Source organism: Phasianus colchicus, chromosome 7 (assembly GCF_987193195.1).
Source record: "Phasianus colchicus chromosome 7, bPhaCol1.hap1.1, whole genome shotgun sequence".
NCBI classification, from domain to species: domain Eukaryota; kingdom Metazoa; phylum Chordata; class Aves; order Galliformes; family Phasianidae; genus Phasianus; species Phasianus colchicus.
Window position 1 is genome coordinate 10,344,631 of NC_143442.1, and position 17,844 is coordinate 10,362,474.

The 17,844-nt window shown below is 45.2% G+C and overlaps 1 protein-coding gene across 2 annotated transcripts in view; it reads right to left on the bottom strand.

Annotated features, from left to right (window-relative positions):
* The window catches only part of PDIA5 (protein disulfide isomerase family A member 5), a 92,841-nt gene extending 86,054 nt beyond the window's left edge, over positions 1-6,787 (bottom strand). For both annotated transcript variants that reach the window (XM_031590472.2, XM_090143659.1), the window contains exon 1: positions 6,655-6,787. In XM_031590472.2, the coding sequence (XP_031446332.2) occupies positions 6,655-6,729 (75 nt within the window). In that variant the 5' untranslated portion in view covers positions 6,730-6,787. The remainder of the gene's footprint in view (positions 1-6,654) is intronic.
* Between the last annotated feature and the right edge of the window lie 11,057 nt (positions 6,788-17,844).

The window sequence follows — 17,844 nt, forward strand, 5'->3', positions numbered from 1 at the left end:
CTTTACCTAAAAGGTGAATGAGAAGCTGCTTCCCTCGGCAGCCTTCAAAGCAGAAGGCATACAAGGACCACACCAACGCCTGCACCATCCCTCTTTGAGAGGGCTCTGCTGATCAGGAACTGCAGTAAAACTGGGGGATGATCTGTTCTATTTCATGCTGTGTTTGCACACTGCCCAGCAGAACGGGTCCTCCCAAGGCTGCTCTGCAAGCTGCACCTGACACAGCCATCACTCCCACAGCCTAAGGTGCAGGGGACTTTGGTGAAGACCTTCAGAAAAAGCGCACACAACACAGACTGCAAAATGCAAACCTGGAGCACTTCTCATCTGTGTAGCTCCCCCAGCTCATGAGCTGAATGGGAATTTATTTTCACAGTGCTGCTCTGTGTAGGTCGCACGTCACTCACAGGATCGCAGCGTCTGATCTGAGATGCATCATGGATTCTCAGGTAAAACACAGGTGAACCAAATCCCTCAAGACAGCCAATTCAAACCTGCTGGGAGATGCTGCTGTTTGAATACAAGGTACAAAACACGTGCTCTGCCTCTGCTCTTCAAATCAAAGCCCGTATTTAAATACATAATCTTGCAAGCTAGGTGGAAGAAGTCAGAAAGGTTTAATTTTCCCTTTTCTTCCCCCGCTCCCCAGCAATTCCTTGCAGAGCTGCTGAGCACACGCATGTGTTACCAACAGCCAGGCACTCCACAGCCCCACTGTTAGAGCTGCACCTGAGACAAACCTGAGTCTTCAGAAACCCAGAGGCAAAGAGAGCTACAGGCAGATAACTATTTGCTAATTATACAGCCAGGACTGACACTATTGAAAACATGGTCATCACTCAGGCCCTGTTTTCTGCAAATCACCAAGGACCCAAGAAAGCAGTTTACTCCCCGACTTGTTACTCTTCTCTGAATCTCATTTCAGAATGAAAAATGGGAATATTTTTTAAGCCGACACAAGAACACATTTTCATATTTTACATTTATTATTCAAATTAAAAGGAATAAACATTCCATTCCCACAGAACCTCAACCTTAATTCTCACCTCAATTCACAATTTGCTGCCCACAAAAACTGCACAACAGCATGGACTCCTGCTATGGACAAGCAGCGTGGCAGGAGGAGAAGTTTGCATCAAGGACAATGGAAATACAGTTTTAAAAACAAGAAAATACAAACCCAAGTCCAGTAAGGAGGAACCATCAGAGGAGTAGAATTGCAAAACTGACAGAAAAAACTATTTCCTATTCTATCGTTTCCAGTTCAAGAGCATGAAATATGCATTTCCCTGGACACAAATTATGCTTAAAAAATACAAAGGGGTACGTGGCTGAAACACTGCTTAAGTGCCTGAATCCATATGTCAACATGCAATTTTTATGCGTGCACTAACACTTGCATGTATAATTAGGGAGACAATTTGCACACCATTCATCAGGAATAGCATGGGTGATGTGAACGGTGCTGATTGCAGCTCAACTGCTGCTCGGCAGGAACACAGCCACAATTCCAAATGCCTGTCCTCCAGCAACATATTGACTTTGAGTTCTGTCTTAGCTTAATCGCCCACTGATGTCATTTTCATTTTGGGACAACAGTGTTCAACCCACTGCAAATATGGTCAAAGAGTGACCCTGTGCATATGAAACAGATTGTGTCTGACAAGGCATTTTATGGGAATTTAGCTGAAGACCAAACCTGCCTCGGAATTTCAAGCAGCAGTGCAGATCACAGAATTTAATTTCATAATTGATTTCTTTCAGAGGGGAGAAGTTCACATTCTAAAAAGATGTCTTGCCTGATACATTAAAGTGAGGAAGCAAAAAAAAAAAAAAAGCAACAAATCCCAATAACAAGACCAGACTTCACTTTTCCTTTCCTGCTCAGTCCCCAAAACAAACCCGCAGCAAAGCACACACTTTGCTCCAGAATATGAGTTTGAAGGAATATCCCTATGCTGTGGGATGCTGCTCAGTGAGCCTGCAGACAAGCCAGGGGCACAGGCAGGTCCCAGGGTGCAGCAGTGCACCAGCCACCTCCAGGTGAGAGGAGGGGCACAGACACGGTGCTCCCTTCCCCCCAATTTGTTCTAGCTTAAAAATACAAGATGTTCAAATCCAAAGCTCTCTTGTTTACAAGAATCACTGTTTGACTGCAGATGTTTTATCTTCCTTTTTCATCACACCAGCCACTCTTGACCTTGTGCAATAATTGCTTGCTTTTCACTCAAGTCCTCCCTCTGCTGCTATTTACATTCAGGGCTGTGCTGCTTTGATCACTGAGCCATTTGTAACAAACGTCTTCCACGATAGATAGTGAGATGTAGGACAGTCCCCTGTTTTCATTCATGATTACTATCCAAAATAGCTGCAAAAATGTTTTAATCAAATCAGATGAGTGGAAACAGCATTATCTCTGTTACCCAAAGGGACCTGGAGACCCTGGTACCTTAAGCACCAGCACATTGCAGAGAAGTGCTGGATGTCCCATCCCTGGAGACACTCAAGGTAGGTCTGGACGGGGCTCTGAGCACCTGATGGAGCTGTAGGGGTCCCTGCTCATTGCTGGGGGGTAGGACCAGATGGCCTTTAAACATCTCTTCCAATTCAAATTGTGGATTTGAGCAACCTGGACTAGAGGGAGGTGTCCCTGCCTACAGCAGGGGGTTGGAACTAGATGATCTTAAGGGTCTCTGCTAACAAAATCATTCTATGATTCTGTGATTTATTATTCGAAGGAAGGGGAAGAGAATGGGTAATGAGCTACATGGAAAAATACATTCTAATTCTGTATATAATCCAGACCAATTAATTCTCACCTCAAATCATGCAAGGAATAAAATACTAAAAACAAAAGAACTGCCAGCACTTCACTGTGATGGGTCATATACGAAAGAGACAAGCATCCCATCCTCTTCTGTTCACCAAGGAAGGCAAATCAAAATCCTGACAGAATAGCTTCATATTCTTTAAACTTAGCCTGAAAAATGCAACAAATAAAGCATTCAACTTGATGCAGCACTAGCTATGTTCACTTTCCAAATATAGAAGACAGCGAAAATACCATGGCGACGTCAAGATTTGCCTAGTCTCTACTGTTCATATTGTTCTTAAACACTGGGTTTTAAGGAACAGAAGCTACAGGCATAATAGCCTGTACTAAAGGTGGTTCCAAAGCTCTGCATAGCCAAGTAATTGTATGGTTTATCAACGGTTTTCAAATGCTTAGTGAGGGGAAAAAAAGGCAACTATTTGCTAATTAACAACCGACTGTAATAGGGTCAATTACTAATGCTGACAAAGAACTTTCTCCTTATTAAGGATGTGCAGCTCACTCTCTCCAAGCCAAGCATCACTGCAAAACAAGCTGCTGGTGAAGGACCGTGTCAGATGCTGCTTCTCAACACACACATTGGAATAGCTTCAGAAACTCAGGGCACGAAAAGAGCACGGCCCACACAACCCCCCACTAAAAACTGGGTTTGAAGAAGTTTAAGGAACTATCACCCAGCACAAGAAGCATGTAGGAGAGACTATAAAAAGACGACAAAACCACCATTAATGGGACTTACGAAGAAGAGAGGGCAAAAAAAAAAAAAAGTGACATCTGAAAATCCTTAGCACTTCATACAGCAATCGTTATCTTCAAAGCACTGCACAAATATTAACTAATTAATCCTCACATTTTTCTGCCAGGTGAGAAGCAAATAAGCTTAACTTCTACAGCAGGAGCAGGATTCATGGAGAAAAGCAGAGCTCAATGAGAGGCAAAGCACAGGCAGTGCCTGCATGAACCATTGATCCCAGAGCAGCTCACCGTGTCCTGAGTGCTGGAAGTGAAGGGAGAGACAGGTTGACTGCAATCACCCCAGGAACTACAAAGAAAGGTCTAATTACCCCCTATTTTACTGAAATCATAGAATCAGTAAGGTTGGGAAAGACCACTAAGATCACTGAGTCCAACTGCCAGCCCTTCCCCACATCCCTCAGTGCCACATCTACACACTTCTTGGAACACCTCCAGGGACAGTGACTCCACCACTTCAAGGAACAACACTGAAAAGCAAATATAAATGGTCAATAACAGAGCAACGTCCACAGCTGATTGCTCATGGTGTTGTGAGCACAGTTCTGGGCAGAATCATCACTCCTGATGATCACACCACACTTGTGGCCATGTCCCAGCTCTTCTAAAGGGAATTTCAGCTCAAACGCCATTAGATTCAACATATCATTCCATAAGGCCTGCACACCTGCCAAAGGGCCACACTGCAGAGTTGCCTGCAACAGGGAGCCCACCCAGCCCCCATGAGCCAGGATCCAGGAACTCATGTCCCTACCCAGCACTGCACAGCAGTGACATTATCAGGGACTTGCTGACTCTGGGAGCTGGAAGCCTGAAATGTTTAAAGCCTTTCTCTGAAGTACAGCATTCAAGCAGCACCAGGTCAAGCAGCCTCATGCTTCCTGAAAGTGTAAGCTGGCCAAGCTCTCTTGACTCAGTTTCCCTATCACTAAACCAACAGGTGAAGGATTAACCAATCTTTGCCATTCTGGGCCCAGATAACACTTGTGTTTGCATGGCAAACGTGTCCCGGGTGTGTCATCCTGCTGGGCTCTGTTTGGGAAGGGACAGCACCTGACCCCCCAACAGCAATTTCACTCCCTCCCCGTGCCTCCAACAGTAAGCCTGGTCCTTCAAGCACAGGGTCTGGCCAACCGCTCACTCAACCCAACAGGGAAGTACCCAAACCACTGCTTCCCTACAACTCCAGCTCATTCGAGAAATAAATCAGAGATCAGCACAGCATCTCCCTTGAGCGTGCACCATGAATCTGCAATGATGCAGGAGACCACCAAGCATCTTCCCTAAGGAGATCCCAAAGCATTCTGTCCACCCAGCTCGCAGCTTTCCTTGCACAAACACAGGAAGTCCCACAGAGATAAGGATTTCAATGCACGGAAGCTGCCTCCAGTTTGGGGTTCTGCCCCTATTTTTCAGGAGCACTAAGCATGCACCTGGGATTGCAGCTCGAGCCACACATCTGGTGCTCTGCATTTCCAGGAGGAAAAAAAAAAAAACATAAATCACATTCAGGTACATAAAGAACCGTGTCAACCCAAACTGTAAACATCACGCAAGGCATGGCCAGGAGGAGACAATGCTCTCGTTACCCTCTGCCCCCAGCCAGCCGCATTGTTTTAACTCTGCACACTGAGAGCATCTCTGTCGTGCAGCCCCACTGGCTTTGCAAACATGGGCTCAAGCAAAACCCAAAGGCAGGTTTTGCAATGTCACAGCTGTCGGCTGCTTTTAATCCCAGCATACAGCGAGTTACATATTTCAAGATGAAAAATCACACCTTCAAGTGTAAGAGAATGCAAATTGGAAGAAATAATTTAAAGTACTTGTACACGGCAAAGGGGAAGGAATTAGCTGAATCAACAGCTCAATGGAGACATCTGCTCTGCACGCAGCATCACAGCGCAAATAAAACGCCAGGGCAAATTAAGAAGGGGAAGAGAGAATAATGTGGATAAACGACAATGGCATCAGATAGTGCCACTGACAACGGCAGCTCACTCTGCTCAGCTCAAAGGCAACAGGTCTGCAACAGGAAAGATGCAAAGAAGGGCAACTAGAAGGGCTGGAAACAACACATCCACCTGCAGAAAGGCTTCTTTTGTCAGGAGGAAAAGTAGCTTCCAACGTACAAAGAGATCTCACAGAAAAATACCTGCATTAACACAGAACAAACGTTACAGTGGGAGAAGTCCCACAGCCTCAGCCGGCAGAATACAAATAACCCTCCACGCTCACCGCTTTAGAAGGAAGGGAAATCAGCCCCGGACCACAGCACACGCTTAATCCCCGAGCACGCTGCCCCGGGTCTCGCAAAGAGCCGCGTGTACGGAAGAGGCGCCCGAGGTGGGGAAGCCTCACGGCCACTCCGGCACTCGGGGGAGGTCAGCCCCAGCTCCGCTCCATGCCGGGACCCGAGCCTCCTCACGGCGCTCGGTGGTGCGGATGCCGCCGAAGCCGTGCAGCGTCACCTCGGCCGCGGCCACGCGTCCGCACTCGGGCTGTTCGAAGCAGGTCAGCGCTCCCAGATCGCGCGCATTTCAGATCCGGCGTGCGTAAGAAAATTAATGTAATTTGGCATTAATTATTAACTCCATCTGTCTAGGAAGAACTATAGTTCACGTCAGCCAAGTTGAAGGCGCCTTTCAAAGCGTTCAGCCGATGCTGGCAGCCGCTCACCGACCCGCGGCCAGGGGAGCAGCGCCGGACCCGACCCGCAGCCGGGGCTCCCCGCGCCGGGACCGCTGCCGTCCCGCCCCGCAGCAGGAGCGGGGCTGCTGTACAGCTCGGCAGGGCGGGACGAGAGGGGCTGCTCTCTTTTCTCTGTTTTTTTTTTTTCCTAAGAGAAACGCAGGGCAGCAGGGCTGTGGAACACCTGGGAGAAAAGCCGCCCCGGCCGTGCGCTCCCCGCCCCGCCCAGCCCCGGCCAGGCGGCAGCACCGCCGCGCCCAGCCCCGGGCCCCGTCCCGCTCCCAACTTCGCCCAACTCCGCCGGCCGCGCCCCGGGGCCGGGACGCGAGGCCGCCCCGCGGTCACCCCATCACTCCCCCGGTCCGACCGCCGCCACTCACCGTCAGCCCGAGCAGCAGCAGCGGGAACCGTCCGCGGCACCGCGCAACCCCGGCGCGCTGCCCCGGCACAGCCATCGCCGAGCACAGCGCTGCGGGCTGCGGCTGCCGCTGCCACGTCTGGCGGCGCACGCGCGCTCCGTCGCTCCCGCCCGGCCGCGCGGGGCATGCCGGGAGTTGTAGTCCGCCCCGCCGCCCCCGGGAGGGCTGCGGGAGTGCGTCCGGACAGCGGCCGCCATGCTGCGGGGGTTGTGCCGTGAGCCTCCACCTCACTCCCAGCGTGTGCTGGGCTTACAGTCATGGAATCATCGAGGTTGGAAAAGACCTACTCCACCTCACCACAGCGCCCTTTCAGGGAGTTGTAGAGAACCATAGGGTCACCTCTGAGCTTCCTCCGCTCTGAACAATGCCGGTTCCCCCTGCCTTGCCCCATAGAACTGTGCTCCAGACCCTTCACAGCTCTGCGCCCTTCTCCGGACACACTCCAGGACCTCACCTTGTGGTGAGGTGCCCAGAACTGAACACAGCACTCGAGCTGTGCCCTGACCGATGCACTATTGCTGATACAAGCCAGGATGCCATTGGCCCTCTTGGCCACCTGCACACACAGCCGGCTCATGTTCAGCTGGCTGTTAATTAACACCCACAGATACTTTTCCACTAGGCAGCTTTCCAGCCACTCTGTCCCAGGCCTGTAGCATTACCTGGGGTTATTGTAATCAAAATGCAGGGCTTGGCACCGGGTCTTGTTGAACCTCACACAACTGGCCTCAGCCCATCGATACAGCCTGTTCAGATCCCTCCATGTAGCCTTTGCTTCTGGCAAAGGGGTTGACGTGCTTTTGTCATACTCTTCAAAGATAACTGCTGGTTTTAGGTCTAAGGTGGGAGGTGAGGAAAGGGAGATGGGAGTTAATTAGAAGAGAAGCTTAGGAAGTGGGACTCTTAGGAAGTGACTGTTCTCTAGCCAGTTGTTCCTACATGCAAGTGTTAAACGCTAAAGAAGAGCCCAGCAACCCTCCAGTACCAGACAGCAAGCAGTCAGACCACTGAGTCTGGATCCACCGACCCTAATCTGGATCAATGTCTGCAGCTCACAACAGGTCACTGTGTGCCTGGGCTGGGCACGTGCCACATGCCCGCTGCACCCCATGGGCATCCCAGCCCTCCTGTTGTCCATCACAACCTGGTGGGACCCAATCTCCTGCCCAGTGCTGCATGGAGCTCTTCCTCACTGCAGCAACATCAAAGGGAAATCAAAGGTGTCTGTTGCAGTCTGATCCTGGCGGCTGGCTGTCACCTGAGCATTGTGCCACGAGGATGGCTTCAAGGGAGCAATTTGTAGATCCATGCAGCTGACTGATCGCTTCAAGCGGCGATCATGAAAACTGAATGCCACTGACATTAACAAGTCCCTCGGTAGAGATGTAATTTTGCAAAGCAGAAATGCACACAGAGAAAGTTATTACTGTTAAAGTTTACACTTTTGTGACATCTTTTGCAATTGAATCTGTATGCACTGTCCTTGGTCACAGCTGGATAACCTTCAGCAAGTCATTTCATGGAGCTGTGCGCTGCTTCCCACTTGCAGAAGGTCTGGGTTGGCCAACCTGCAAACAGAGCTGGCAATCCTCAGTCTCACTGTAATGCACTGCTGAGTATCGGCAAACAGCCCTGGAACCATCAGGAGTTCAGTATGAGGAAGGGTAGGCAGCCAGAGAGAGTCCAAGGAGAAGGAAGGAAAGGTGTAAGTTAGTGTAATTTTACAGTGGAAGGACTCAAGACAAAACATGCACTGCATCAGATGTCTGTATGTATACTGCTGCTTTTTGCCTGTAGTGTCTGCTGACTGTACTGGTGTTTCTGGCGCTGTGCTCCTCGCTGCCAGAGCTGGTGCTTTCCCAGCTGAAATAACAGCCTACCAACAGCAGGCCACGGATCCCAAAATGCAGTCCATTTCAAACAAACCCTCCAGGAAGAGGTCTCCTCTTCCAGATGCTGCTCACCTTCAGATCACCAGCCCGGAGCTCAAAGGTTTTTACAAACCACTATGCTGACTCAGCCAGACCTCTAATCTCAGCTGGATACCCAGGTCCTCAAAGGCTGTTTGAATCCTCCTGTGACTCTCATGTGAAGAAAACTGATACATCTTCTGACGCTTCACATGACAGTTACCAGTACCAGACAGTGCTAAAGTAACCCCAGGATAGTGGCTTTTCTGTGCTGTATCATCACCATACAGGATGCACTGCCCTTGTGGCAGGAAAGAATAAAACTCTGGATCATCACTGTTTTGTTGCAGGGTGCTTTTTTGTTGTAATGGCAAGAGGAAATGATCTCAGGAAGAAAGTAAAAGAAAGACGAAAGACAAGGAAGATAAGCTTCTTGAAAGTGGGCTTCTGAAATATTACACAGAAAATTTTCACTTTGGGAAGCTACAATTCTTGTATACGGAAGAATATTAAAAGGGTATTCTTGTGACAACTACAGTTTCTTTCTTTCAGTTCAGCTCGATAATTTGTATTGACATGACACGCATTGCCTAAACTTAAAAGACAAAATCATTGAGCATCTGTCTTAGGTCAAAATAATATATCATGTATCAGCTCTGAACTGGGCTTTACACAGTGGCAACCACTTCATCAGTCCAGTCGTGCATTACTAATGAACTCATTACAGCAGTATCTGAGTGCACCACTATCCAGTCCCAAGTTTTACACTGTATCTATTTAGCATTAACATCATATGCTGCTTGCTTCTCCATGCTTTCAATATTTGTATATAGCACCTCAAGATGCTGTCAAAGCATCCATTAATTCACCACTGAGAAGCAAGAAAGCATTACTGCCCTTGGATTATAGATCAGAAAACAGTAGTGGAGAGATTATATGATTTGCCCAAGGCTATAAAACCAGACACTTTCAGATGAGGTTCATTTCCAAAAGTCTGCATTGGGACTGCTAATCCTTACTTGTCTGTCTATATTCAAATGCCTGTTTTACCAAGAATTAAATACAAAATGGACTGACACTAAGTATGTCTGCATCATATCACACCTTCCGTATTTTCTATATGTTTCTGCTTTATTTGACAAGATTTATTCTTTGTTCTCTTTTTAACCTGAGCAAGTCTCTAGCAGCCTCAAACTAAAGGTAAAATGAGTCGCCTTTACCACAAAAAATGACAGCCAAACAGACAGGAAAAGACATGAGCACTTTGCAAGCCAAACTGAATCCGGGGGCACCCAGTGGTTTACACTGGGACCCCAAATCACATAGCATTTGCCCGATGTGAAAGCAGGATTCCCTTACTGCCTTAACTGCATCAAGGTCTCCTCCTTCCTTCCAGCACCATCTCTTTCTTTCTCAGTTCAGCTCCAGCCAACTGATTGTAATCTTTGGGCTTATCTCTTGTAAGTTTTGTGACATCTGTGTCATGGCACTGATTGCATCAGCTGAACATGCGAGCTGGTTGCCATCAACAGATTGATGGTATCAAAGCCCTGGGCTCCTCCTGACCTTTCCTACAGCTCTTCTGCACATGATGGAAAGGAAAAGAGACAGGACCAGCCCCTGTAGGATTTTACATGGGAGTGGTCTCGGAGAAGAGGCACAGCTGCACACTGCTTTTCTCCAGCAGACGTCTGTCAGAGGGGAGAGCCTGAAGGCAGCTTTCCACTCCTGCTGCCTCCTCAGCATCTGGTAGCAGGGCTGCAGATGAAGCGTATCCACACACTTCAGCTAACAAGTTATACAAAAGATCCTTAGCATGCCAGAAAGGAAAAAAAAAAAAACAAAAAACAGACAGGAGGGTGCAGCTGTTATAGAGAGAATTGTTTCTTAGGCTGAACATTCCAGTTTCATACTTTTGCATAAATCTTTTTGAATGCTATTTTGTTAATGGTGAAAATGCATTGTGAATCTCTAGGGACTGCTTTCCGTAATTCTGCTGTAACATATCTGTGCTTTTCACCTGATTTGCTCTCTGCAGTGAATGGGAATGGCATGAAGGCAGATCAGGATGAGGTTTGGCTTGTAGGCTATGTGAACAGCATCCTGGTGCTCTGCAAGGATGCTGCTGTATGCAGCCATGTCACTCAGTGTTTTCATTTTCTGCATCATATCCCTTTACATCTCTGAGGTCTTGAAGGACTGTGTACTTTTTGTATAGACCTCACACAGCACAAGGAAGAAATACACACATGCTGTGTGCTTTCATGGGAATTTTACTTTTGTACTATATTGTTGTTTCCTTCAGTCGAGAATCAAAGTACTTTTGGGTCACAGGTAGACAGATGCTCTTTATATATGAGGAAAAAAACAGTAGGTACTGCAGGAGTCAGTTAAAAGTAGAGTACAGATATTTTCCAAACTTTTCTTCCTGGGAATTTTCCATTACAGTTTTTATTGCTTTCTTTAGGTGTGCCCCTTTACATTTAAGAGGTCCTACCGTTAAGGACACTGTCGTTTCTTTCACTGAATCTCCAAAGCTGGATATAATGTGTTCCCGAGTACCGTAAAAACCTTCTGCAGCATGGGCACCTTGCTGGCTGGTAGTAGATAATTCATGTCTCTCAGTTACCTGCTGAGAGTGTAGTTTAAACAAGATTAAAACAACCATTGGAGTCTAGCTGTTATGCAGTGGCTACAGCACTCCAGCATGTTTCCAAACTGCTGCCATCGAGACAGCTTTCTAGGGATTTGCAGAAGCTTTGTATAACACTCACAGGCTGTTTTACCTTGAATGCATCATCAGGAAAGGGTTGAACAGCAAGCTTGTGAGGAGGGCAGAGATCTGAATCAGAATTCAGTGTGTAGGTAAACCACAGGTTTCATGCCTGAGGATTTGCTTTTTATAAGGTCTAGCATGGGCCAACATCTCTACCTGTGAAACAGAAATAGGTGCGTTGGTGGAGTTCAGGTAACACCCCTTGGATTGTGATGGTACCTGCGAACCCTAATAACAAGGCCCAGCTGGTTATTTTCAAACACTATTGGTCGCTATTGCGCTGGCAAAATATTTGTCTTTACTGCAGGACTTCAGATACCCAGACTAACTCTGTTGCTCTGCTCAGGGGTAGACTCCCACCAAGGGTAGCAATGGGGAAGGAGATGGGGCTTCTTGTATGAGTAGAGCTATTATGCCTCTAGTCTGGGTTCACAAAATACTCATGCATACGAAGGACTAAATATAATGGTAGGACTGTAAAGATATGACCAAAATATTGTTTGGTGTAAAGCAGTGTTGAAGTTAGTGGCCTCAGTCTTCAGTAGATCTGCATCCATCTATGGTAGCTGAGCATCTGTCTCTATATTGAATCCAAAAATGCATTAGCATTCAGCCGTCAGCATATATGCAGACAATGTTCTACTAAAGTATTTTTCATACATCTATCCTGTGAGAATATATCCAATATATGCAATACATACATATTCAGTACTTTTCTCTCTCTGTATGTAGATAGATAATTTTATGTCTACTTTTTTACGCACATGCACACATATACGTGGCATATATTAAAGTAAGCAGATCCTTTGTCGCAATTTATATGATTATATATAAATACAGTCATTATCCAGTCAATATCAGTTTTCTTTCCTCCATTTTTTCAGCTTTTCTGGTATTTGTGTGCTTAAAGTACTGCCTGCGTAGGCTCAATTAAATGTATGACTGCAGTCACTACTTACTGTGTGCAGTAATGCAGACTTTAATGACAGGATATGTCTCCCTGAAAGACCTTGTCTTTGCAAGGACCTCTTCTCACACTCAAATGAAAAGAGACGCGTTCTGATGAAGTTAGAATAATAAAAAAAAACACATAACGATCAAATCCTTTGGCTTTCTGCAGATGTGCAGACAGGGTAGCAATTTAGCAATTCAGTGAGGAATTTACTGGGTCCTTAGGATTTTTTCTCTCTAAACCTCTTTCCTTCCTGCTTATTTCAGTAACCCATCTTTTAGTAGAGATACGCTGCTGAGAATGCTCCATGTAAAAAAAGATTGTAGAAGAAGCAGGGAAGCGAGTGGGAATAAGGCCTTGATCCTGAAGTCTTTGAAGGTAATGGATTGACTTCAGCAGGCTTTGGCTCAAGCCCTAGCTGTCAGAAAGAAAAGTCAGTAAAGGAAGCAGGAAAAATAGTTCAGAAACAACATGGAAACAAAGGAGGCAGAAGTAATAAATACTGAATACAAAAGGAAGAAATCATGAAAAGGATGAGTGCCAATGAAAGAGAGGCAGAGAAGAGCAGTGGTGGACACCGCTGAAATGTCAATAGGTAAGAGCGAGAAGAAGTAACAATAAGCAGCCCGTGAAAAAGGCTGTGCAAGAAGCTGCTGTGCTCCTGTGTTTTCAGCTGGTCATCCACATAGCACAGCTCTGACACCGCCTGTGACTGGGTGTCAGAGAACTACACAATCTTGTCTCCCCACTGCAGGAAGCATGAGATCATTCAGGGTGTTTTTCTTACCACCGCAATGCTGTGTGGTGGGCTAAGAACAGGACTTAGGAGACAAGCTCTATTTCAGAGCTCTGTCTGGCAACCATTAATAAGCCTGTGAAAGTACTATTTTTCTCATTTTCTCCTCTTGAAATATGCATAAGCCTGGTGACAGGAGGTTACTTGGCTGCTGTTTGTGAGGTAGGGAGATTTACAGACAACTTCTGCTGCAAACCCCTGTGGTAGGGTCTGTGCTGAGAATGGTCATTCCTCCTATAAAGGACCACAGTAAGGTTTAGTTGTTCTCCCAGCTCTTCCTTTAAGAATACATTTGATTCATTAAGGTAATTACCAACAACTCTGTTTGCTTCTTGGCACCACAACCCAATAATGAAATTCTTGCAGCACTGTAACAACTGAGCAGCAACTCTGCCGACCATGTAAATACCATCCTACACTTTTATTGTCAAGGGCATCCACATACCTGCTTTTTCAAAACTGCACCAGTTGGATTTTGCTGAAGCTGAATTATGACTTTCTCCTCCTGGCCAAAACTCTGGATTGTAGTAGGGCCCCAGGACAGCCAGACAACCATCTGGAGAGGGCTGGAGATGCGCAGGTGACATCTCTCCGCCCATCACATCTCTGTGCCTTAGAAGACAGTTTTTCTTTTTTTCACTTCTTCAGAATATCCTCTTATTCTCTTCTCTCCTGGGCCATCTTTCCCTGTAATATCCATTTCCCAACTACATTTCTTCGCTGTCCTCTTACATAATTTTTCCACTTCATCCCTCCAAAGAAAGATTTAGATTAAAAAGGGCCTTTTGCTGCTGTCACCTTGTTCACTGTCCATACACATAATATTCACTGCTCCATCTTGTGTGTTGCTACTCAGCCCATAAAGTCTCAGAGCTAAAGACTGTCTCTTCCTCTGTTTCTCAAGGGACTACTTAATAGGTCAGTTGTTAGGCACGTGCAGTAAACATCATAAATAATAATGATTCTGAGTTCCTTCAGCAATGATTTTCTCATTGGTCTTGGTTTTGATTCCTGTGTACTCTGGCTCCAAGAGCTACATATACATAAAAATAGACACAAGTGGCTTTAGAAGCAAAGAGTTTTCCAGCAGCCTGCAGAGTTATCATGCGGTGAGTGGACCCAGTAAACACATTAAGTACTGACAGGTATCTGATACAGCCTATTAGATTATTTCATGGATGTTTCTCTTCATTAAATTAAACTTTTTGGCAGAAAAAAAATCTATTCTGGGCATCTGGTTTGATTATTTTGGAAAACTTCTGCCAGAATTATTCAGCCATCTCTAAGCATTAGGCTTTTTTGATGGGGTACCTTAGAAATTCCTGGCCACCTTTTGTCCAAAAGGCTCTAATTCCCTCCTCTCTTGAAAGAGGTATCTGTTCTTCATGGCAGAGTCATTACCAGTCCCTGCTAAGACCTAACCAATTTTCCGAAGGTACATTCAGATTAAAAAAGCAAGTGCCTGGATTCGCAGGGTTGCAGTCTGCACAGCTCTGAGAGCTCAGCCTTGCAGCTGCATAGATCAGCAGAGCTGCATCCCCATCCTATGCCACAAGCATCAGCCATTTGCTGAGGGAAGACTGGGAGCTCATGAGCTGAGAAATGTCCCAGGATCAGATCAGAACTGGAGTGAGACTGAGAGAGACCAAGGTTGAGCAAGGAAATGCAACCAGGAACCTAATTTAAAAACTTAGGAAATCACACACACACAAACTCTGTGTTCAGAGGGAACAAAATATCTCACTCAAACACTGGGAAATGCTAGAATAAGAATACCTAAAAAATTATATTGTCCTTCTAGAACATGGTTTTTAAGATAGTTTTTAATTACATAATTGCATATTAATTTTTTTTTCCCCACAGACTCTCTAACTTGTTTGTTGCTGTTGTTGGGAGACATATGACTGGAAGGAAAAAGATGATCTTATCATCAGTGCAATACCACATCTATAACTTCGGGCAAACTGCTTAATTTTTTTTTTTTCTTCTGCAAATTAATTCTAAATTTTGGTATCTTAGTTTCTGGGTACTCACCTTAGCATCTGGTCAGCTTTGCAGCAATGCTAAGGACTCATAAGAGAAACTGAATTCAGTGGGATCAGTGCAATGAATACCTGAACTATGTACAGCTGATTGCTCTGAAATAGGTCTGAGGCAGTTAAATAGTACATTCAAAATAGGGGACTGAACCTTACATTGCCTTATTTCTCTTCCCCATTTATGGAGTGAAAGGGAATGCTCTTTTGTCCTACTGTATATTCAGAAGAAAAAGCTTATCAACGGGCATGAAGCACTCAGGCTCTGTCAGGGTAAGTTATACGCAAAAGACCTTATGATGAATGTAGCTCCCATCAAAGCAAAGTCTGAGAAGCATACAGTAAGGAGGCAAGGGTGTGTGCAAGAAGGAAGATAAATCAAAATATGAAGAATTGCACATGTACTGAGCATCATCTATCCAGTGTGCTAAAGGAGAAGGGAACTGTGGAAAAAAGCTGTGTTCAGATGTTAACAGATGCCTACATAACTAAGAAAGCAGACTTGGAGGAAATGAACAGTGACAAGATAAGAAGGTGCTCAAAAACATTCTGTAGAAATGTGTTAAGGACCTGTAAAATTGAGATAATTATACTTTTCCTTGCTAGTGAAGTGCCCTGAGAACTGCTCATGAAATCTGCTACAAGACTTAATGAATTATTATTTTCACAGGAGTAGTAAGATCTTATGGAGTGGCTCTAGGATAGCTGAAAGGATGGATCTGAAGATGACTGCAGTCAGTGGGAAGTTAGTTAATTTCAGGAGGAGCTAGAGCAAAATCCCTGAGCTATCAAATCCAGTTTCATTTTATGAAGTAATTTTGTGTCATGAACTGTAGACCCTAGAGACAAAACTACGGATTTGAGGTTATTAGGGTGACATAAGCCAGGATCTGGACTAGGTTTATTTTTTAAACAAGTTGCTTCTTGGCAGCAACCCAGAAAATAAAAACAATATGCGTAGAAAAATAAGAGGAAGGATTGCACGGAAATAAAACAGCAGTTGAAACTAGATCTGTACAGACAGAGGAGTCAATGCAATATAAGACAGGGACTGAACTGAGGCTCTAATAAAGGCATTGTCCAGCTGAACTAGTAAAAAGCAATAGAATGAGGTTTAGTGGAGGCTGACAGGGTCACCTCAAGCTCATTTCCCTGCATGCACCCTAGAAGGAACACTGCAGAAATGACCACTTTTTTTCCTTGTCAGTTATACAGCGGAAAATCTGAGCATCTGCTGAAGGCTCTTGTCCATGACAAGCAGAAAATGGTTGCATTAAAAGCACAAGCCAATACAGTGAATGTGACCAAAGAAATACAGGCTGACAGTGAAAAATGCAGCAGATTTGAAGTATGCCATAGCTCTCTAAGTTTATGAAAGCAGTACATCTAGGCAGCTAGCATGGAAAGCAATAACAGGGCACGTGTCTGAGGTGTTACTGTGGACAGGCAAAAAATACAAGGCTCTAAGCATCCTTTAGAAACAGAGCGTTACCACTGCAATGTTAGAAATATAACCAGATTCCCTGCTTTTAGCCAAATTCTCAGATCCTGATCTGAGCTTTCAGGAAGACACACTGGTCCCAGTGCTGCCAAGAAGCCACAAGGTTCTGCCTCTCATTGGCATGAGATCTCTCACGTGTGAGCTTTTATCTCCCTTTGCTCAGAGTTTTCATGAGCCCCTCGCCTCTCTAAGGAAGAAAGAGATGTGTCTAGTACTGTACCAACCAGAGGTAGTTGGGCTGTAGCTACTCTGTGTAGGTGAGGATCTGGGAGACTCAGAAGAGGATTGCAGATATTTTCCTGAATTGCTTACACTTAAAGCCTGCTCTGAGGGGAACGTGAGAAACACTGGATTCAGTTAATTTGTCTAAATGAAGAATTATCAAACACTTATGTTCTCCTAGTAAACTTCCCAAGATGAGAGCTATGAGCTCTTGTGTTCTGTTGAATCTCTTTGGAAGAATCCTCTTCATTACAGAGCATCTGGCACTGCAGCATTCTGATCTGATCAGCTGTGTATTGCCAGTGCATTGCAACTTCATTACAGCAATATGGATTTGCCGTTCCCTCTTGATTCAGTCTTGAGTTGGTCAAAAAGACAGAAGTGGAAACGTTCAACTATGTGCAATCCATGAATTCTTCCTTACCACAAATCTCTTGGGTTTGTGCTTTTCTTCTGTCGCATAAATATCTGGCTGGTTGTGTGCTCATAAATGTCAAACATTCAAGAGGGAATGGATTTATTTTAATATTATCTGTTTAGAATAAGAATTTAAGGGCAAGGACCTTTTCCTTATTGGTATATAGACATAATTTCTTCATAAGGAACACGGATATATTCAGATTACATAAATCAAAACACTTGGCCATCTGTGCCACAAAAGGGACACTATGACTTATGCAAAGGAAAAGTATGACTCCCAGATCTGCTGGAATTAAATCCCCGCGACTGTAGTTAAAATATGTTGCTTATATGTTGTTTCAGTACTTAAGCACAGCAGTACATGTTAAAGTGTGAGCAAGACTGCAAAATTAGATTGAGCAAAATAAGTTAAATTTTCTGTAATGTTGACTTATGAGCCTTAGTCAAAGCTTGTTATGGGGAAAAAACACGGGAGACTTCTGACATGGTTTTGCTATTTTAATTGTATTTATACACTGTAATAAAATGTCCTTTAAAC